A 22,990-nucleotide genomic window follows, 5' to 3' on the forward strand; every position below is an offset into this window, starting at 1 on the left:
ACTTTAAAAAGAGGATGTGAATCCCACATTGCCGCTTTATCCTAATTGCTTTCATGTCATAAATCATGCAGGTTTTTTAAATGTAGACAGTAGCAACATCAAGATCCTGATACAGAGCTATGCAATGACTTTGGAAACTAGTAACCTACACACATTATCTGAATTACAAGGCTTCCCCTCCAGCCTTATTTAATCTTCCTCACTTCAACAATAAAAACGTGCTTCATCTGAATTTATCAGGTGCTGGAGGAGAGAGGAAGGGAGGAATAAAAAGCACGAGAGGAGAGGTGATACAGCTGTGTCAAGTGAATTATAACCCTTTATCACTTAACCCTAAATCTTCCACACACATACACACGCATGCAAACAAACACATGCACCTGATTAAACCCCGCAGACATGGATTGGTGGGAGTGTCCACGAGACCGCAAGGCTAATTGGACTGTCTCAGCAGTGAAAAGGTGAGGGGGTGAGGGGGTGAGGGGGGGGAGGGGGACGGAAAGATGAGGATCAGAGCTGGAACAACGTGATAGTCATAGAAAGATGCAGACGAAAAAGCAGGAGGATGATCAGTCAGATTATTCAGTGTAAAAACACAAACGTCAAACCAGACTAGGAGGTCAGAATCTATCTCTGCATCTGTTGTTTTCTTGCAGGTGACTGCTGCAATGTCAACCCCCCGCCCATTCTGTTTCAGGGTGACAGGTCATGACTGTTCTGTGGATGTTTATACTATCATGACATGTGATGGGTTTGGTGATCATTCAACTTTTCCTCTGTCGTTTTGACTTTTTACCAGTTTATATCTTTTTTTTTCATCTAAAAGGAGCAGCATATTTTGTTAATATACACCTCCGTGAGCCTGACCCTGCTGAGCAGGTTGTCTTGCAGAGCAACAGATGTTTAACTGCTCTCTGCCTTCCCGTCGCTGCCCCTGTCTCTGGGTTGAACCAGCTCTACGTGTGTCTGCCTCCTCCTCTCATTCACAGACCTCTGTTTAGTACTAATTAGCTTTGTGCCTCCTCTCTCTCTTTCTCCCTCTCCTTCCACTGTTACCCTGAAGTCATCTCACTGTTTACTGTTCTAAGTAATAATCATCCAAGCTTAGCCCTCCTCCTCCTACCTCCCCTCTGTTCCCTCCTCTGCTCCTCCTCCACTCCTCCCTCTCGTCCTCTTCATTATGTCTCGGTCTCCGTTGTGACGGCCGTCATTAATCAACTCATTCTGAACAGTGGTGAACCTTGCAACCCTGAACACCCATCCCTGCTCATCTAGGAAGTGTTGTATTCCCCTGCGGTCCACTGGGCCAAGCAAAGCAAAACTGTGGTCTAACAATAGATGACAATAGAAACCAAAAGCAGATATTAGACTAGATGCCACAATAGGACCCAGACAGCAGGAGAACAACAGGCCTTATTATGCTCTATATGTTGGGAATTTTTGGGGATTTTCTTTTTCCCCCGTGTCTCCTGGGATACATGATCATAGTTTACCCTTTAAGTGTACTGGTCCTTCTTCTCTGCTTCCCAATAATCTGCCAGATGATCAACTAAATAATTAGAATTAGCAGTAATGACTGATAAAAGACTTATGTCAACTAAAACCGGACTTTCAAAAGGATGTTGCACTGAAATGTGACCAGTGAAAATGGAATGAGATGGATGTGAAAATATCCGGTTCATGTCTTGATCATTTTGTTGCCTTTAGAGGCTGAAAACAGCAGACATTTCTCTAATTTATGTAGTCTACATGTCTCTTTGCTGGAGGTAGCAGAAAAACCCACAGCTCTGAACATAACTTTGACATTATGGGTTGTTTTTCATTGTTTTTCTGAAATGAATGTCCATAACCCAGACACTGACCTTTTGTAAAAAATTACAAAAATCTAATCAGTTTTTAGCCTTTATCCCAATGTTCCTGTGAACCATGCTGGAATGATTTCAACCTCTTCACCTCTAAACCACAGAGGGTTGACAGACGTCGCCCACTGACTTAACCTCTCTTACATTTGTGTATGAATAGAGACAACCTAAATGGTTCTTGTAAGGAGGAATGGCCTCAGTAGTTGTTCTGTGTCTCCCAGAGCTGCTCATTCTTACTCTGTGGTCAGCTGGGCTTGTTGCTCTTGTCTGTGTGTGCGTATGTGAATATGCGTGTGCATCTCCACACATGCTTACTTGTTTATGTGTAAGATGACTGAAAATCCTATCATATCATCTATGATACAGCTGGAAAGTAGCCAGCAAACAATATGAAGTGATAGCGGCCCCAGATAAAGCTACATTCAGTAGCCTACTGAATGATCAGTTCAATCATAGTAACCTCAACCTCTACTTCAATGTATAAAATCATCTTAGAATTTTTATTTCACTATCAATATGAATAACTTGGATGTGCTGGGGCAGACAAGTAGCAAAAATAAGGTTATATGTAATCATAAATCAAATTACAAGGTTATTTTCTTACACATATTCGTTACATAGGTTTGGTGGCATTGTCTTTTACACGCACAAATCAGCATGAGTTAGCATAAAATAAAGAAAACTATCGGGCACTGATAGTAGCCATTATAATTTAATAATGTGTTTTACTCAGACAAGATACAGCTAGTCGAGTCAGTCAGCCTCACTGACCTGATCATTCTATCCTTGCACCACAGTATATTACCGTACAAAGTATCAAGTTATGGCCACTATCTGTCGGTGAACAGATAAAAGCTATGTGCACGGGTTATACTGTCTCAACACAAAGACTCTTTTGTTAACGGTTGTTATAGTGGCAATCTAATGACCATAAATCACAATTACATTATATTACCAAACATAATATCCCTCGGCGGTGTGAAATTTTAAATGCCAGGTCTTTTATATCTAGAGGACCTTATCTCAAAATATGTGATATTTGTGCTTGGCTATCTTTGTCAGGATATATTGTAAAAGCTTTATTAAATGGTGTAATAGAGCCTCACTCTCGCTTATCTAATGGAGAACAGATCACAGAGTATTAATTATTTTATAGCAGGCTTTTACAGCCTACTTGTGACATTAGTGTAACTGTGTCTGACAAGGACAATGGGAAAGAATCACTAACAAATGCACCAGTTATTTAGTCATAAATATTGCATTTTAAAATTTGATAACCTTTGAGTAATGGCGGATTCAGTCCCTCCAGCCCATCTGAAACCTTACAGAATAGAGATAAATATGTCTGCTCCATGTGGGAACAACTTGCTTGGTGGAATTTGTAGCTCCAACAAGACCGGGTTAGTTGCGTTCAATTCCATCTGTATATTTCACATATACATAGAGAAACTTAGATTATCTCCTACCTGAATATGCGATTCGTACTCATCTTAGACGGTGTGGCTTGTAAATTAGTAACCTGTGTCTCTTCTGATGTAACTTTACACATAGGACATCAAAGCCTCCTAAGTATGTGTATCTGTCAGAGCCGAAAGCAGAAAGGGACTTTATCTGGCTTTATGTCGGTTTATCAGTTGATTAGACTGCTGTTTATGTATGTAAAAAGACATAATGTCTGAAAACCTGCATGTCATCATAATCAGATTTCCCTTGTAGGTCACACACATGCCTGAACACACATCTGAGCCCGTTCAGTTTAAGTGATGGGTAGAGTAGCAGGTGTTGGTCTGTTTGTCTTAGAAGTGATAGCAGTTGGTTTTCCCAGGCTTGTGCCCGTCTCTTATCAGTCGTGTTTAAACTGGAAGGAAATCACCAAAGTGTGAAAGACGTCAACATCGCTGCAGTTTGGGTGCATTTGTACATTGAGGCGTCTCAGTGGGACAGATGGGAAACAGGTTAGTTTGACAAGAAGGTGCCTTTTGAAAAGATCAGATTCCGATCCAAGCTTTTAGAGGTAATGTGTAAACTGAACTGGTCTTTCTTACTACGCTTTGGAAGAAGTCCCAGTTACACCCACAATGTAATAACTAAGGGAATAAACAACTTCATCACCTGTCCATACCTTGTCTATGTGTGGTTCTGGTCTGCAGGGAGAGAAAATATGTTTGTTTTCTGCCAGTTTACTGCTTCTTTATCTGCTCTATGGTGTGGTGATGACTGATAATCATGGCAGCAACCACTGATAAGAACGGTTGAGTTTCTGTCAACCTTAGTGGGCAATAAAATTTAATGAAAAGTTAGTTGTAAAATGATGATTTTTTTTTCTCGTCCCTTTAATGTGAGATGTCAGTAATGAAGGTAATAAAACTATAAAGTGTGTTTGTTTGTGTGTCTCACAAGCCCACGGATGTGTAGTACAATGTGTGTTTGAAAGTCAGTGTTGGGGAAAGAAACACACTTGAGACATTAAAAGTCAAACTGAGTTCAGGACAAAAGGACAAAACTAATAATTGAATCATATTTGATACACTATATGATTAACTTTGAAAGTATATTAGCAAAAAAAGAGCCTATATTTTGAATCTTTTGAGATTGCAATATCATTTAGGAGAGTATATCTTTACAGTGTTGCATTGGATTAGTGTTGCATGCATCTGATACAAGGGAGCATGAATGTCTGCAATTAACCCTTTGAGAAGGAAGACTATACCCTGCCTCTGTGCTTCAGGGCTCTGGCCAATCACAACGGAGCAGACTTTATAGTGCTATTGGGTGGGGTTTTTTTTTTAGTTTAGTGTTGGAGTGAGTGACGTGGTTTTTACGCACATGGCATAAGTGGAGAGGGTCAGAGAGAAGACGTTTCTTCAGGGAGGAGGTATGGCATTAGAGCAGCTTCTGCTCACTTTCAAAGTGTATAAGGCTACGGTGTGTGTGTAGACATTTGAGACGAGTTCAAACTTCCACCCGTGTGGTTTATTTCTTAAGTACTGACGTCTTGATTATAAGGTATCCATAAGAACACGTGACCTCTTCCACACGAATTCCCATCAGTTGTGCTCTGGAGATATATTTGAACAGAATGACTAACATCATGGAGAAGTCCAAAAACTTTCGCATTGATGCGCTCCTGGCGCACGACGTGGAGCAGAGGACGGACAGCGACGGTGCGTCCCCGGTGTTATATTACAGCAAGAGCCCCGGGAAGGGTCCGAACCGCGGGTGTGAAGCTCCTTCCCCTCATGTAAACCCAACAAGAGCCTCTCCCGTCCAGCTAGGAATCTCAACCAAACCCCAGCTCCTCAACTTATCCCAGTCAGGATTCACGTCTCTGCACCAGGAGGGTGTCATCGGAATGCAGCCAGGCTCCGTGTACCCTCTGGCGGCCCTCGGAGGTCAGCACCCCGCCTTCATGTACCCTGGCTTCACGCACCTGATCCAGCCATTCCAGGAGCGGATGAAGGGGGCCGCTTTGACCGGGACACTGCCGCTGGAGCCTTGGGTCAGAGCCGGTATGATCATCCCCAGACTTGGAGAATATGGAGGTGAGGAACATCCTCCATGTCATGGAGTAATACACTTCAAAATAACCCTGTTATATTATTCTATTTTTTCAAGCAGCATTTTTTTATTAAATAAAAATTGTAAAAGTTGTATATTTCTGATTTAGGACCTCCTACAGTTTTGATCTTGGTTCTAAAGGAACAGTTACACTGTCGCTCACAGACAATTTATCTCATGTAAATAACATGGAACAATAACACCCACAAAAGACCTAGCACTTAATCAATCTAGAACATTTACAATGTTTTCATTAAGGTAATGGACCTCTGTGATGGTTTATTATTCCCCCAAAGCAAAATCCTCTCACATCAGGGCAATAACTGATAGAGGACAGAAGGAGAGGAAGACACACAGGCAGGTTGGCCTGTGGCATTCAAACAGTGACGTGGAAAAATGAATATTTTCTTTCTTTAATGTTAGACATTATCCCCTTATAGTCCAACTATTCAAAAATTCGCTAATGGGTGGAATACATTTCATCAGAGAGCACAACTGATCATCGTAAAATGATAATAAATAATCTCCTCCTCTCTGCTGCTGTTTGTATCTGCCTCTCCGTCATTCCTCCCTCAGCCCTGGCCCAGGCAGGTTTGCTGGGGAAGTGTCGGAGGCCTAGGACAGCATTCACCAGTCAGCAACTGCTGGAATTGGAAAACCAGTTCAAGGTCAACAAGTACCTGTCCAGGCCAAAGCGCTTTGAGGTTGCCACTTCCCTCATGCTGACTGAGACTCAGGTGAGAACCAAAAGAAAGGTCGTCATGGTTTCAGTCTAGGTTTTTACAGTCAATGGTGCAGCACAGTCCCTCTGTGTAACTGACTAACTGATGGAAAGTTGATCAAGTTCTATTGGTCAGGTTCTGAAATCTCTTTGTTTTGGTTAATTTTATTTTATTTCCTGACTTGTGTCACTGCTGGTGTCATTGTAATTGTAACTAATAAGACTTTTTTGTTCAATAGCTGCCCAGCAACAGTCGCTGATGATATATATATATGATAGCTGATACTGGTAATACATTTTCCACACGGTTGTCTTTCACCAGGTTAAGATCTGGTTCCAGAACAGGCGTATGAAGTGGAAAAGAAGTCGCAAAGCCAAGGAACCAGCAGCTCCCACCACATCACTGACTGATATGGAGAGAAATGGGTTGGATATACACGGTGCCAAGACTCAGGGTGACTCACAAAGCTCGAGCTTTGAGGATGAAGAGGAGCTAGACGGGGTGGATGAGGATGAAAAAAAGGAAACAGAAGTGCTAAGGAAATGTTCTTTAGGCACTGTAGGTTTCGTAAGGCATGCTATAGGAGAAACAGAAAACTATAGCTCTTACTCAGAGGAGGAGCTGGACGAGGGAGGCCCAAGAACAAGAAGCGGGGTTTTCCCATAGTTATAAAGCTGTAAATGATTTTATGAACGTTTTTTTTTATGTTAATTACTCCTGAAAAGACAATACATAACACAGTCAGGTTGATAAACAGGTGAAATGAGAAGGATCATTCATTTTTCTCAGCCCAACCCATTGAGTCATTTTTGCATCCAGAGCTCCCAAACGGACATTATCACATTGGTCTGGACATAAAAAGTGATTACAAACCAGGATAGTGTAATTTTTATGGTCCTCGGCATGCTATCTGTTAGTAAATGGTCAGTGATCCATCTGAGTTATGACATCAGAATTAACAATGAATTCTGACTCATAATGGGTATTGTTGTGAATGGTTTGCTTTGATTTGACTACAAACTGGTATCTCTCATATGCATTAAATTAATTAATTTATAAGTGTGAATTGGGGTTAACAGCACTTTCATGGTAGGTACTAAGATTGTTTGTGTTACATAGTTATGTTACAAATGTTAAACTAATATTTGACTAATATCTTTAAGAAAACCTGGACTTACATCCGCCTAGTTAGAATTTTAGGGCATTATAATAATGTGACAAAAAGAATGATACAGTCTTAAATTTTTGTAATATAATATTCAACTTTTGTTTTGTATTATCTTTGTGTAACTGCATGCTAGACAATTTAAGTTGTAACCACACTAGTAGTGTCAACTGCTGTATGGTATTTGAAATTGACTGTGGATATGACATTGTACCTTTATTTTGTAAACTGCATATTAAGTGTGATGTTGTCAATATAATTTAAATGCATACAGTTTAATATATGCCACTTGAAAAGCAACAGGAGTGGAGAGTAATGGTTTGAGAAATAAAGCTGAGTTCAGTGGATGGCTGGGAGTAAATGACGTGCAGGGTTTCATAGTTTCTGGCCGTAGGGTTACTGCTTATATTATGACATCGATTCATGAGCAATATTTACACAACCTATAACAATTTTAGTCACTCGTGATTGTACGTAGTTTAGGCTAGATTATAGAAATACTCCCTACGTTTAATATTCACTTCGCGAATAACAAATGTCCCTCCTCGGTTGCAGTAATTACTATGGCAAAACAAACAATTACTTGTTGCCATAGTAACGCCGTGCCCGACAAACTTCTTGCACGATTTCGTTGTTGTTAGTACTGTTCACGTAATTCAAAGATAATAAATAACACTGTTCAAGTTTTAATGTGTGACGTTTAGAAGAAGGTAAGAATGGCATCATGTCCTTTTTTGGTCGCGGTTTGTTTAGTTATAACGTTAGGAAATACAGTAGTTAGCATTAACGCTAACAGTGTTAGCTAACATTAGATAAACAATATAACATTAGCCACAGTTAGTCTTAATGTAAGTACCGTATTATCATCTGTTTTGAATACATTTGATTGAAAACCATGGTGGACATAACTTAAACACCCTGCTGAGACCAAACATGGTCTCTGTATCCCCCGCTTCTTGATTTCTACATGTGCCTACTGTCTTTTTCCAGTCATGTTAGCTGAATCTCAGGGTCCAGACCCTTTGGGTTCAGGAGCACCTTGGACGTCCTCTACTGGAAACGATATCAAAGTAATTTAAGACTGAATATAAGTAGCTTGGTATTATCAACTACTCATCTGCAACGTTTGCTTAGTTGCCCTTATGAATTAAAATTTCATTAAGCTTTTGTGTAAAATTCATTATATTTTCACACTGGATACACAGTATTTAACTAGTTTAACTAATTTGAAGCTGGCATAGTTTTTTCTATTTGTCTATTAATGCATTTATATGAGAGAAATAAATAGGCAGGCTGCATCTGTAGACAATATTTATTGGTTTTTATTTACGTATCTTTTCAAGAAATGTTTGAAATTTGACAGGATCAAGGGAGTCGTCACAGGCAACAGGGAAGGCAACACTTGCAACAAAAATCCAGCAAAAGAAGCTGCTTCTTTGGGTTGGAAACAAGGCCAGAGCTAGTCTGGGAGGACTGGGACCTGGGAAAAGAGTTTACCAAAACATTAGTCTTGAAGAACATTTATAGCAAGCTGCAGAAACTACACTTGAGGTTAGAAACTCACACAGACACACCAATGCATACATATGAGCCTCACCCTGACAGACAAATTAAATGTCATTATTTACCACCAAGCTACAGTATACAATTGCAATTCGATGGTAAAACACAAGCTAATATATCAGTTAATATTTTCCAAGGATGGGAATAGATTTTGGGGGAAATAAAGTTTGTTCTCCTGTAGATATATAAACCTGATTAATTATGTTTTAGCCTTCAGTCATACCCCAACATAACCCTATCCCTGTCAATATATTTGTCCCTTCACAGGCCTCCAGTCTCCAAGTTTTTCACTACCATAATTCCCCAGATAATTGTTCTCAGCCCAGGAACTTCTTTCTCCATTCCAATCATCTTTAAACCACTGCAGAGGGTAATACATACTAAACTCAAGAATAACTTAAATTTCACCGATATATTGAAAGCGATGTTCTACATGTGAGGAAACACACTGCATTCTTAAACCACAGACATCATAAAGATTTATGCTGTCGACTGACTTTAACTACGATACACTGATAAGTTGGTAGTCAACAAGTGAAACTGAAAATTATAATATGTATAGATTGTTATGTAACACAGTCCACAGAAATAATGTGTGAAGAAAATGAAATATAATATTAGTATACATGATTTTACAAAAGGCTGTTCGCATAAAAGTGTTAGGGATGTTACATGATCTACTTCATCAGCTTTAAGTCTTCTTTCTGAGTTGTTTTTTCTTTTGTCTGTTGGCACAGTGTGAGTATGAGGACAGTATAGAGTTTCAAAGTAATGATGGCAGCTTCCAAGTATGCCTTCGTGCCACCATTCCCTGCCATGCCCTGGAGGTGCCCGACTCTGTGCTGCTGCCAATCTGTGCTGTTGAACACTCTTCACATACTACTTTCCGGCTCAAAAATACAAGGTACATGTCATTGTGTTCTGTCTGTATATCCTTATAGTGACCTGTTTGTCTATAACAAGGCTCTGAGATGCACCCTGATAATGTGGTGCTAACATTGCCATGCTTCACTCTTGCAAACAAGTAAATCTTCTGTGTCTGCCCAATTTTCTGCATACTCTTCTTTCTACAGTAAGCTTCAGACATGGTTTGAGTGGGTGTGTGCAGCACCATACCAGCTGAGCCCTGAGCAAGGCCTGTTAAAGCCACATCAGGAGTGTTACATCACTGTGGTTTTCCGGCCACAAGAGGCGCTAGTGTACCAGCAACATGTTTACTGCAAGTTTGGAGAAGAAGGCTACGAAGCAGAGGGCTCCTGCACTGTTTTGCTGCAGGGACTAGGTACTACAACTAGCAGTTGTACAAGACAAGATGAGACATAAAGGTTTTGATTACAATGTTTGTAGTTAAATAGATTTAAAAGGTTACCCACTAAACGTATCAACTTTGACAACATGTATGTTATTATGTAAATTATTACCTAAACATTTACTGAGCATGACATAGTGTGTGATCCACGTTTAAATGGTTGGGCTTCACCGTCAAAATCAATGAATAAGATTGCAACTTCCTCTCAACATGATGGCTTGTTTGTAAGCATAAGTAATGTTAGTTAGATTAACCTGCAGCATGGTTAGTTGAGCAACACAAAATACCAGTGTTCCTAAAATAATCCCACTCATTAGCTACGTTTGAGATCTGAAACAGCTTTTATTGTGTAAATAATGGCCTGGTAGTAGCTCAGTTGATAAAGCAGTCGTCTATGAAGCCCAGGGTCAGTGGCCGGTTCTCACTGGCTACATGTTGCTGTATCCTTGGACAAACACCCTGCAATAGCACCATCATCTACTATGTCATTTTTATTATTTGCCACAGATTTTACATTTACATTCTTGCTCACATAAGAAATGTGAGCAAGGTTGTTCAGTATTTGTTTTAATTTCAGTTAGATCATCTTTATTTTGATTTATACCACATGATACAACATACATAAACAACAACTCCCTAAAATGTCTATTGACTTGCCTCTTCTTTTAGCCAAATACCCAAGTCTTCAGCTGAGAAATGTAGGTACCCAAGAAGAAAAAGAAAAGGGGAGCCCTGTGCTGCACTTTGGTTCTGTGGCAGTTGGACAGAGTTTGCAGAAACACTTTGACATTTTCAACCCCTCTCCTGTGAGTAATATAAAAAGATATTAAGATACACTATGTCATATTTGTAGTTTTTAGTGTACTTCTGTGTCAATTCTCCTTTTCTCTTGTGTAGGTAACTGCATCTTTTTCTCTGTCACGACTCTCCGGTGGTGTGCAATTGTTTGAGTCGGAGTTCAGCTGTGATGTCACCAGGGGAAAGGTGGTGCCTGGTGGATCACAACGGGCTACAGTCACCTTTTCTCCTACTGTAGTGGATACTGTTTCTGTTGAGTACTTAGTGTTAAAATGTAGAGGGGCGCTTAAAGAAACCATACTCAAACTCACTGGATCTTGTATTGGTAAGGGACTCATAGCAGAGCACACAAGTGAAAAATATATTATTTTACAATGTACGATTCATGTGTATCTTCTTCAACTTCTTTAAACGAAAAGGAGTCTTTAACACAGAATGTATAATTAGATATATGTTATATATATTTTCCTTGTAACTAGGTCCCAGAGTTTCTTTGTCTTCCTTTGTTGTGGATTTTGGATGTGTTAAGGAAGGAGAAACAATCTCACAAACACTGGAGCTGGTTAATTCTTCGCCTGTTGAGGCTATTTACCAATGGGACCTTGACTGTAATGGGCACAGTGTGTTCTCCATCCACCCAGCAAGTGGCACTGTATGCCCACATAGTCATACCACAGTGAGGGCAGTTTATAGGCCAACACAGCCTATTGCACACCACAGGCGAGTGGCATGTCTCATATTGCACCGGGTAAGAGCCAAGATTCACATGTATATACACTTAAAAAATAAAAAATATATACAAACTAAATAACTTAAAGACTAATTAGCTAATCCCCCTTTTAGGAACCTTTGTTACTTGACCTGATTGGTACCTGTCACTCAGAACTCCAGCAACCAGTCATATTGAGACCTGAACACTTGATTTTGTACAAGCTTCACTGGAACCGCAGACAGGACCCACCAGACACTCGCAGTTCCATGCAGCAAGTGCACTTGGACCAGCAGGGGATATGCGCCACCCTAGAGGAGGTGATGTGTCACACAGGGATATGCAGATTTAGCAATTTAAATGTCTTGATAGGTACTATAAAGATCAGATGTCCCTAGCAAAGGGGATGCTCTAGGTTGTCTAGTGTTGAATCTCTGATACTCATGTTTTCTGTCATTGTTTACCAGTCAATCCAAAGGCCAGCAGCTGTTGTGCCAATAAGTCCCATGGAAGAATTTTACCAGTCTTGCTTGGGGTTTATGGATCCTCTCTCCTCCAGTTCTTCTTTATCATCTACACATGTATCTGTGGTGCCCAGTGAGCTGCTGTTTAATCACAAAATGTCCTCCTCCTTGTCATCTTCGTCAGCTTCCTCTCGGTTTGTTTCCATTACCAACCACACCAGAGGGAAACTCAGGTATAGTACCACTGCTTGCCCTGTATCTCACTCTGTAATTTTTCTATATGATGTTGTACTTGACAATACATATGTCTTTTTCTGTCCAGTATGACTTATATTCTATTCTCATTCTGCTCTAGTTTGGTGTGGACTGTTGCCCAAGACTCTCCCTTTACTGTCTCGCCTTTATCATGTGACCTGGCTCCTTTGAAGTCCACTTCATTCAGAGTGACATATAGCCCCAAGCAGCTCAATACCCTGCATGGAGCACAGCTTGAGTGCTTTGCATTCTATAAGGTAATACTGTAGGATAAACTACAGTCAAATATGTCAGTCAAATAAAGTAAAAGTCAAATATGTCAAATATTGTGTTCTCTTTTAAATTGTTCTCAATTCTTTCTCAATTGTCTTCTTATTGGGAGTACAACTCTAAAATCCCAACAGTTTATTTATTTATGGAACTCTTTTTTGTGTTTGCTTACCTCTCTGGATGCTGCAGGACAATCACATAGGTGAACCACTGCTGTGCCCTCCCTGGTGTGTGACTGTCAGAGTCATTGGTCACTCCTTTCAGTTAGGCAAAGAGCACTTTATCCCTTGCTGTTCCCTGAAACCTCCTATAGTGGTGAGACACAAGCACAAATGTTACAATACACAATATTGTTTTTCTTCTGTATATTTATCCATATTCATATGCTATTCATAAGGTTTTTTAATTGTTCTTTAGAAGTTCTGTAATTATTTAGACAGTAAAACATTAGGATGGTATTTAAGCTAATATAAATTTCCCTCAAGAAATTTTTTTTTCTAAATGTCTAATTAAGACTGTCCGTGAAACCGGTATTAAAGATGTTACCATTAACATTACTTAGACAGAATACTCGATTCTCTGTAAATTTTGTTGTTTCTAGGTTTTTCCAGCCTTGAGTGTCCTTTCCTATCGAACAGTGCTCCTCCAGAATAGTGGAGACCTGCCCCTTATTTTCTGTCCGGACCAGAGTTCAAACTCTGCTATGGCAGAAACGGTGTCTGTAATTCCAAATTGTGGTATTATCCAGCCTGGTGATCACCAAATCCTCACCCTCAGAACCACTTCCACAGAAGAAAGTCCAAAACAGGGATTCAGCTTACAGCTGCAGCTTAATGCAGCTAAACACACAAAGGTACCACATATACTGCGCTAGGACACAGAGGACTCTTACTGTAATGCTGAGCCATGCTGTTCTTGCAGGTTTTATTTGTCTTCTTTAGGAATTGACAGTTGTCAGTGTGGCAGAAAAGCCGTGTGTGTCACTGGAAAGAGACAGCAGTTTATATTTCCAGCCAACAGCTGTGGGCTCACAAACTCACCGCTCCCACCAAATCCGAAACCTCAGCCGTCTACCTCTACGGTTGGTTTGCTGATCTGTTATCTTAGTATTGTTATTCTGGTCATGTATTTCTGACATTTTTCAGTGTATTGTTTGTAGTCTGGATTTATCTCTGCATCATTAATCAATTGTCCTTTTTGATAGATTCCAATGGAGCATTCCAGAGTCAGATGAAGGGATTATCTCTGTTGAACCAGGTGTTGGTGAACTGCATCCCAATGAGAGCTCAGTGAGAGATGGAATTGCACATATAATTATCTAGATAACAACTTTGCTATTTGTTAATATAACTGAGGAGCTGAGTGTATTTACTTTTCTTAGGTGCAGACATGGTCCTTCAATCCGCTGGTAGAGAAAACGTACAGAGTTAAACCTACTCTCACTTTCTGGCCAATCCAGACTGATGGATGTAACAAATCGCAGCTTACTCTTAAAGTTGAGGGAATAGGCTCCAACGGCTTCATAAAGGTGGAACCGTCATTGTGGTTGTTATTGTGGTATTTAAGCTAATATATGATTAAGACTTAGATTTTACAGTATGCATGCATGTACTGTTATAGTTATAAGAAAATTGACCATTTACATTTGGGGAATACATATGCTAAACCAAATGCTGTACACTTCTTCTTCTTCCCAGGCAGAGAAAGCAGTCATGGATTTTGGGGAAACTCTAGTTGGAAGTTATAGGTCAATTGAAATTCCTCTGGTGAACAACAGCCCCTGTCCTGTGACCTTCTGCCTTTCTGTAGAGCAGCGACTCCTGGAGGATGATGTTATTTATGACCCAGAGACTGAGCCAAGTGGTATTCCCCTTTGTTGTATTTTTGCTTGTTTTATGTATGTGGAATGCATCTGTTCTCTATGATGAGTAATTGAATATACCATACAGTATGTATCTATTAGTAAGGCGAATTAGGAGTTCTGATCCTAGAACCAGTCTGGCAAGACATGTAACAAAAATACTGCTGACCATGACTGAGACAGATGTAGCAGAACCAATGTCACAGAAAAAATAAACATGTTCATGTTGCTCATTTAGACCTGCAGTTCGACTGTGAGAGGGCAACCATTGCCCCACAGTGCACAATGCTACTCCGATCTACTGTCAGACCACAAAGGCGAGCCAAGTACTTGTGGACCATCAGCTACCAGACATTGAATTCCAGTGGTAGCCACGAACACAAACTCTACACATCTGAATATATTCTGCTTTTCACTTTCTATATCTTCGTGCTTACTGCTGTCTCCCTTTCAATATCTGCCTCTCTATACAGGGGGTGTGTCATCCTCTCCTCAGGCAGTGTGTGAAGTGCGAGCTCGGGGTGTGTTCCCCACCCTACAGGTGATTGATGTGTGCAGTGGTGGCAGAATGGGTAGACTCAGCAAGGAGCATCTATGGAAACTTTTCTCACTGGACAGCCTCAACAAGCACCTGCTCTCTGATCCTTCCTCATCTGAGCTCACTTATAGAACCCCCACCAGGCACAGGTAAGGGAAAGAATATAGAGAAAAGATTATTTCTTGTGTGTTAATTTTTTTTTTTTTTTCACACTGTTATAATTATATTGTCAGGGTAAAGTGTATGCATGCTGTTGTGTTCTCTTCCTGTCTCTAGTCTGCGCAGTTACCCTTCCATCTTCACCAAAACCATTTTGGATTTCAACTTTAGTGCCGCTCCCTTGAATTCAGAACCCTCAACATTTGTGCTAATGTTTCATAACTCTGGATCTATTTCTGTAGACTGGTAAGTAAATGGTAAATGGTCTGCATTTATATAGCACTTTTCTACCTAGCTGGTACTCAAAGCACTTTACATTGCGTCTCATTCACTCATTCACACTCACCGATGGCAGAGCTGCTATGCAGCTGACCTGACTCACCAGGCGCTACTAAGGGTTCAGTATTTTGCCCAAGGACACTTTGGCATGTGATACGGCAGCCGGGAATTGAACCACCAATCCTCTGATTGGCAGTCAACTGCTCTACCTATTGAGCCACAGCCACCCCTGTACATAACTGTATGGATTGTAAAGTTGAAGTTGTCAATAGACTTCCCATAAATCTAGTCTATTTTGTTCATATCTACATTTTTGGTCTTATTCTTCAATATTAGGACATTCTTGTTTCCAGAGGACCAACAGATAGAGTTGGAGTACTGGGCAGAAACAGGGGAATTAGACAGTGCTGAGCTCTGTCAGATGAAGGTTAGATTTGTTTTAAAATTGCATTTTAGAATAACACCAAAATGGCACAAAGGAAAAATATCTATCTCATTTACAGGTTCAAGACAACCACCTGTTCAGCATTTCTCCTCGTTCTGGAACTTTGCACCCGGGCCAGCAAAGGGCAGTGCACTTCACTTACAGGTCAGAGATTATTGCATAGATAATAGACCAGACTGATGATGAAGTCAGAAGATTTGGTAACGTTTGTTGAATTACTAAGACTCTGACAATGACAAATAATGCCTTATATGGACATTGAAGCTTTTCTGGGCATAAAATCACTCTTAATAAAGTGATCACAAAATAACACAAATCAACTTCTTCCTTCACAGCCATACATTTGTTGGGACAGATCGGTTCCCTGTGGTGTTCAAACTATCTTATGGCAGAGAGATCTTGGTGAGGCAGAATGTGAGACAACTTAACATAAATTCATTCAACAAGTCGAACAAAACACTGATTAACATTTTTTTAAATATTTTGTTTCTTTGCACAGTTGAACTTCCAGGGGGTAACAGTGGAGAGAGAAAGACCATATCTCCACTTTGCCTCCAATCAGCATGTCTTCACCTCTGTAACTATTGGGCACTCCAGTCCACCAATGCAGGTGTGTATTCTTCTGTGGGTTGAAGTCTCTATGAGTGGCCTATTGACAGTTTTGATTTTGTTGATAGTCAAATGTATTTTAGATTGGATTCTACTCCCTTGTATTAAATGCTGTAAACAAACCTTGAAACATAAGCTTCTGCACAAATCTAGACAAAACCGTGGTGTCTTGGCAGTTGTATGTCTTTGTCCTGCAGGTGTATGAATTACACAATGCAGGTGCAGTGCCAGTCCATTATGAAGTGGACGCAGCAGTGTTGTCACAGCTTCAGATGGACAACTTTAATCACCCCGTGCTGTGCTGCCTCAATCCAGAGGGAGAGGTCCTACCTGGAAAGTTGGTCACACTGGAATGGATCTTCTCTCCATTGGAGGCAAAGATGTACCATGTGTGTATCAGGCCATATTCTACCTACTATCTGCTGTTTTATCATTGTCCCCTCAAAACATTTATATTGTTCTACTGGTCATCTATCTTCTACTGTAGACATCATGTTTCAGAAGTGTTTTCTTCTCATAACTCATTACAATTTATGAATCATATTGGAACAATGTTACTGGTATTAAAAGAGGAACATTTTGTTTTTAGCACATTCTGTGAATAAAGTCTGATTTTGTGTTGACTGTTTGTGTCTCACTAGATGGACATTCCTATCCACATCCAAGATGGAGATTCAACACTGGTGAGGTTTGAGGGATGTGGAATTGATTGTCGAACCCCTGGATCAAACTCTTTTTATTACAGTGACAGTAAGCCATCTGTACTGCGTGTTCAGAGGATGTCCTTCCCTGGACAGGTGAGTGCAACAAAACACATTTTTCTGACAGATCAGATCTGACAGATTCAAATCAAGTTTAAATTTAAGTTATGCTACCAGTCCAGTCCTTATAATCGAATGTCCTTTGTGTCTGTGAATATTTAGATGTTTACAGTCTTATATTGTCAATGTGTGTGTGTGTGTGTGTGCGTGTGTGTGTGTGTGTGTGTTTGTAGGTGGTATTCCTCTCAGAGGACAGCATCTCTCTAGGTGATATCCCTGTGTCCACCCAGTGTTCAACAATCCTTTTTTTAACCAACATGTCTCAGACAGACAATTACCACTACACATGGGACCTTCCACAGCAGCGCAACCAGCAGGTAGAGAGTGTATTGTCGTATGTTGTTTATGAGCTAGCTATTTATAAATTAATAAAGCAGTCCATGGACCACAGGGTCAGTGGTTTGATTTCTCATTGCCATATGTGTAGTTGTCCTTGGACATTCCTTATAATGAGGGTTAGACAACGAAGAAGATAGACAATATTGAAGTGGTGAAAGTTCCACCTCAAATTAAACAATTAAAAGTGACTCTAATTGGATAAACAACATTGCATCAGGAGGCTACTGAAAAGAGGCCAAAAAATGTTAGCAGTGGTGAAGAGGTATAAGAAAAGCACATACACAATAGTTGTAGTACACAATTACATTGAATAGCTACAGTGAGGGAAAAAATTATTTGAACCCCAGCTGATTTTGTAAGTTTGCCCACTAACAAAGAAATGATCAGGCTATAATTTCAATGGTAGGTTTATTTGAACAGTGAGACACAACAATGACAAAAAAAATCCAGAAAAATGCGTTTCAAAAAGAGTTATAAATTAATTTGCATTTCCATGAAGGAAATAAGTATTTGATCCCCTATCCGTCAGCAAGATCTCTAGCTCCCAGGTGGATCTTATACTGGTAACGAGCTGACATTGGCAGCCCTCTCAGCTCGTTACCTGTATAAAAGAGACCTGTCCACAGAAGCAATCAATCAATCCAGATTCCAAACTCTTCACCATGGCCAAGACCAAAGAGCTTTCCAAGGATGTCAGGGACAAGATTGTGGACCTACACAAGGCTGGAATGGGCTACAAGACCATCGCCAAGCAGCTGGGTGAGAAGGTGACAACAGTTGGTGCAATTATTCGCAAATGGAAGAAACATAAATTAACTGCCAATCTCCCTTGGTCTGGAGCTCCATGCAAGATCTCACCTCGTGGAGTTTCAATGATAATGAGAACGGTGAGGAATCAGCCAAGAACCACTCGGGAGGAACTTGTCAATGATCTCAAGGCAGCTGGGACCATAGTCACCAAAAAAAACAGTTGGTAACACACTACGCCGTGAAGGACTGAAATCCTGCTGTGCCCGCAAGGTCCCCCTGCTCAAGAAAGCCCATCTACAGGCCCGTTTGAAGTTTGCCACTGAACATCTGACTGATTCAGAGGAAGACTGGGTGAAAGTGTTGTGGTCAGATAAGACCAAAATCGAGCTCTTTGGCATCAACTCAACTCGCTGTGTTTGGAGGAGGAGGAAGGCTGCCTATAACTCCAAAAACACCATCCCCACTGTCAAATATGGAGGTGGAAACATTATGCTTTGGGGGTGTTTTTCTGCCAAGGGGACAGGACAATTGCACCGCATCAAAGGGAGGATGGATGGGGCCATGTACCGTCAAATGTTGGGTGAGAACCTCCTTCCCTCAGTCAGGGCATTGAAAAGGGTCGTGGTTGGGTACTCCAGCATGACAATGATCCAAAACACACGGCTAAGGCAACAAATCACTTGCTCAAGAAGAAGCATATTAAGGTCATGGAGTGGCCTAGTCAGTCTCCAGACCTTAATCCCATAGAAAATCTGTGGAGGGAGCTGAAGGTTCGAGTTGCCAAACATTGGAGAGGATCTGCAAAGAGGAGTGGGCCAAAATCCCCCCTGAGATGTGTGCAAACCTTGTGGCCAACTACAAGAAACGGCTGACCTCTGTGATTGCCAACAAAGGTTTTGCCACCAAGTACTAAAGCACGTTTTTCGAAGGGATCAAATACTTCTTTCCTTCGTGGAAATGCAAATTAATTTATAACTCTTTTTGAAACGCATTTTTCTGGATTTTTTTTGTCATTGTTGTGTCTCACTGTTCAAATACACCTACCATTGAAATTATAGACTGATCATTTCTTTGTTAGTGGGCAAACTTACAAAATCAGCTGGGGTTCAAATAATTTTTTCCCTCACTGTAAATGTTTGTCTGTGGAAATTGGTGTTTCAATGACTTGTTCTATGAAGTCAGTCTCTCCATCCAGCACCCCCTCAAAAGTGCAGGATGCATAAAGCTGCAAGATTGAACTTAAAGTGCAAAGAATACTGTCGAGTCTCTTATGAGAAATAAATAGACAGACAACCAAAATATTAATCATATTTATAAATTAAAGAATTGGAATCTCAGTCAGTGAAGGATGATTGATGTCCTGACATCAGTTTTGTTGTATTTTATTAATATATTAGTTATTTTATCTTCTCTTTTTCTTTGATTACCAACATAGAAAAAAACATGATGAGTTTTTAGTTTATGTTTGATGTGAAACATCTATTCGGAATTTGAGGCAACGCTTTAAATGATGTCACATACTGCCGTGGTTTGATTTTTGTGTCTTTTCGCAGGTGGTCCAGATCCATCCTGAGCGAGGCAGTCTGTGTCCAGAGGAAAGTGTTCTTTGTGTTCTTACTTTCACTTCAGGTCACTATCCAGCTGTTTATCGACTAGATGTCATCTGCCAGGTACCCCTCAAAGACAATTCTACAGATTTGAATCTTAATTCCTTAATTTAGTTTTGTTTTTTTTGGTCCTGTTGGTATTTTACACCTTTAGAGACACTGTGTTAAGCATTCTGCTCTCTTTTGCAGGTTACTCAGGAAGCAGCAATGGTTCAGTATCATGGTGCTTTGCAATGTTGGAATGAAGAAAGAGAGAGACAGCAACATGAATTTACAATTACAGACAAAAGCCATACAGAGATCCAAGAGATTTTGATAGATAAGGTTCTATTCCACAAATTGTCATATTTTCACAATGTTGTAGTGGTCTTCCTCACCATATTCACTGTTGTCATATTACAGGAATGTGTACCACTTTCAGGAAGAAAAGGACCACCCCTCAGGAAATATAAGGTAGTCTTATTATAAATATAAGGTCTGCCCTGTCTTTGAATATGAATTTATTACAATTCATTTAGAGACATACAGTATGGTAAAAGATAAGGTGTATAACTTCCTCTCCCCTCCAGACTCTTCCACCTATCTGTAGTAGAAGTAGTTTAAAAGAAATGGGCAACATGTGTAACAGACCAACAAAAACTGAGCGCCGGGCACTGCGAGAAACAGTTAAGCAAGTTTGGAAGCAACCTGAACCACCCCAACCTTCTCTTCTGCATCTTGAGCTTACAGCACAATCTCATGGTCTTCAGGAGTACATCACACACTTCCCTGACCAGTACAATAGGCTTTGTAGGTAAAGTTCCACATGATACTACTACTACTACTACTAATAATAATAATAATAATAATAGTATATTGTTAGTACATAGTATATAGTACATACTTTATACACGTGATTTTTACATGAGGAAAAATGTGTCAAATTAGGAAATGAGTCATTTCTGCTTGATAAAACCCTGATCTCTGTCAAATTTGCTAAAACAATAATGTTTTCCTCTACTGTTTTGCACAGATGCCTCCTGTCAGACAAAACCCAGAAGCCTACAACAGCTTTTTCAACCACAACTGTCCCCGCTGGGCTGCTTCAACCAACACAGGGCCCTGAGAAAGACATCATCATGCACATACTCATGTCTTTGTTAAAGTAATTTACACAGACATCCATATTGTATATACAGTATACAGTAAAGAATTGCATTCAGACATCCACCCTCACCTTTATAGTATATATAAATGTATAATGTAAAACTGAATCTTGATTAGTTTACTGTAAACTGTAAATCTACAGTAAATTACTGTAAATTTACTGTAATAGTTAGTAACAGTTAGATCAAGTGAATTGTAGAAAAACATTATGTATATGTGTTTTTTGTTTATCTTCCTCTCCTTCTCTCTTTGCAGGAACATACTTGATGATTCAGCTTTCACCCAGTCTCTCATCACTTTGGTCTCCAAGCCCATCATATATCAGCCAGCGGGAACATCTCCCTCTTACTGCCCCTCAGTTTCATCCTCCTCAGACCTCCCAGACAGTTCCACATCATCTCACCATAAACCTGAACCTCAAGTTGGATTGAGTGGCACTGAATCTATTGAGGCTAGACTAAATGAAGATGACAACGCGGTGGACAGGGATGGAACTGCAGGACGTCTGACAAACAAGCCCCAAACACAGAACACACTGCGCCCTGAATATGTGCCAGCTTCCATGGCTGAGGATGTTTTGCTGAACACCCTCCAAAATCTGATGATGGAAGCTGTCAGCGGAGAGCTTGTCCTCACCGCACACCCACGCACTGTTATTTTGCCACCTGTTTCTGCCAGGTGAAGACAGACACACACCGTGCGCGCAAACACACACGTAAAATATTTAACATAAATTAACATACAGTATTTTGTGTGTTTCATTAGAACCAAGAGGATGTCCAGAGCTGCGGCTGCGGAGGAGGGAGTTTGAAAAGGGAAATGGAAACAGTAGGAATTTCATTTGGAGTCTCACTGTCTACACCATGCTTATATTGAAATCACGTTTTACCCGTCTACCCATGTTTAATTTGCTCTAACACACTGTAGCTCCTCCATCAATGCCACCCATTATTATCTTTTTGGGTCATTAATAAATGATAGTCTAACATATAAGAGTAGGCACAATGTATTAACGTCCAAAAGCTTCAGCTTGTCTGTTTGAATGGCAAGTCACAACTTACCTGACTGTCAGTAGTTTAATGTAAACCAATGTATTAGTTTGCTTTGTTTAGAAATATATTCAGCTGTTTCATGTGACTTCAATAGATAATGTGAGGCAATTTATAATATATTTTCAAACACTAAATAAAAGCATGTCACATATTTTCTCATTATTATCTCATTTACATATCATTTTAAATTGATATGAACACCTTTTTTTACACTTTAAAGAAAACCAGGTGGACTGGGCATTAATGCAGCACAGTTAAAAAGCAAAGCGCATTGACCTTTCTTTCTCTACCTGGACTCGTGGACTTTCATTAATTTAGTATACTATAATATACTGCAGTATAGTAGTATATTGTATAGTAGTATGGAGGACATGGTTAAAAGAACATAGATGAAGAGAATGTGAATGAAATAAAAAATTATGTTGAGTGGCAGTTTGAAGCATTAGAGTAATAGTTACTTGTTTCTGTAAGGCAATCAGTTTGGGTGGTTTTAACGAGTAAACCTGATTGTTGATTAAGAAAAAAAAAAACCTTAATATTGTTAATATAAGTTAGTTGTTTGAAATAATAATGTTGAGTCTATATAAATCACATGTATATCAGAAGTAAATTATTAAGTCATATAAACTCAACTGTAAGTGTACTAAACTAAACGAGCTTTGTGCTAGTGCAAAATACAATTCCTAGGTTAAGGCAGACTTACTTCAAA

At 40.0% G+C, this 22,990-nt stretch overlaps 2 protein-coding genes across 2 annotated transcripts; both read left to right on the forward strand.

Annotated features, from left to right (window-relative positions):
• The first annotated feature begins 4,723 nt into the window (after nucleotides 1-4,723).
• On the forward strand, nucleotides 4,724-7,228 carry LOC113173478 (motor neuron and pancreas homeobox protein 1-like). Its single transcript, XM_026376890.1, has 3 exons — nucleotides 4,724-5,404; nucleotides 5,997-6,157; nucleotides 6,464-7,228. Exons 1-3 carry the CDS (start codon nucleotides 4,942-4,944, stop codon nucleotides 6,806-6,808), a joined length of 969 nt encoding a protein of 322 aa, XP_026232675.1. The 5' UTR covers nucleotides 4,724-4,941; the 3' UTR covers nucleotides 6,809-7,228.
• Nucleotides 7,229-7,894: 666 nt separating this feature from the next.
• On the forward strand, nucleotides 7,895-22,687 carry cfap65 (cilia and flagella associated protein 65). Its single transcript, XM_026377359.1, has 35 exons — nucleotides 7,895-8,017; nucleotides 8,298-8,377; nucleotides 8,671-8,858; nucleotides 9,138-9,240; nucleotides 9,608-9,774; nucleotides 9,944-10,152; nucleotides 10,849-10,985; nucleotides 11,077-11,302; nucleotides 11,457-11,725; nucleotides 11,821-12,006; nucleotides 12,154-12,383; nucleotides 12,506-12,662; nucleotides 12,865-12,990; nucleotides 13,277-13,528; nucleotides 13,617-13,756; nucleotides 13,880-13,964; nucleotides 14,057-14,203; nucleotides 14,373-14,538; nucleotides 14,775-14,903; nucleotides 15,010-15,223; nucleotides 15,351-15,479; nucleotides 15,849-15,939; nucleotides 16,016-16,101; nucleotides 16,293-16,359; nucleotides 16,457-16,567; nucleotides 16,764-16,955; nucleotides 17,208-17,363; nucleotides 17,561-17,704; nucleotides 20,030-20,146; nucleotides 20,273-20,407; nucleotides 20,486-20,536; nucleotides 20,653-20,876; nucleotides 21,096-21,227; nucleotides 21,485-21,907; nucleotides 21,995-22,687. Exons 2-35 carry the CDS (start codon nucleotides 8,300-8,302, stop codon nucleotides 22,038-22,040), a joined length of 5,313 nt encoding a protein of 1,770 aa, XP_026233144.1. The 5' UTR covers nucleotides 7,895-8,017; nucleotides 8,298-8,299; the 3' UTR covers nucleotides 22,041-22,687.
• Nucleotides 22,688-22,990: the final 303 nt, after the last annotated feature.

The sequence above is a fragment of the Anabas testudineus genome, chromosome 21, assembly GCF_900324465.2.
Source record: "Anabas testudineus chromosome 21, fAnaTes1.2, whole genome shotgun sequence".
Classification (NCBI taxonomy): domain Eukaryota; kingdom Metazoa; phylum Chordata; class Actinopteri; order Anabantiformes; family Anabantidae; genus Anabas; species Anabas testudineus.

Bases quoted from the DNA above. Each gene is read 5' to 3' on its own strand.
- LOC113173478 (XM_026376890.1), top strand. From the start codon at position 4,942: ATGACTAACATCATGGAGAAGTCCAAAAACTTTCGCATTGATGCGCTC. The intron at 5,405-5,996 runs GTGAGGAACATC...TTCCTCCCTCAG, and splicing joins CAGACTTGGAGAATATGGAG to CCCTGGCCCAGGCAGGTTTG. The intron at 6,158-6,463 runs GTGAGAACCAAA...GTCTTTCACCAG, and splicing joins TCATGCTGACTGAGACTCAG to GTTAAGATCTGGTTCCAGAA.
- cfap65 (XM_026377359.1), top strand. From the start codon at position 8,300: ATGTTAGCTGAATCTCAGGGTCCAGACCCTTTGGGTTCAGGAGCACCT. The intron at 13,529-13,616 runs GTACCACATATA...TGTCTTCTTTAG, and splicing joins ATGCAGCTAAACACACAAAG to GAATTGACAGTTGTCAGTGT. The intron at 13,757-13,879 runs GTTGGTTTGCTG...CCTTTTTGATAG, and splicing joins CTCAGCCGTCTACCTCTACG to ATTCCAATGGAGCATTCCAG.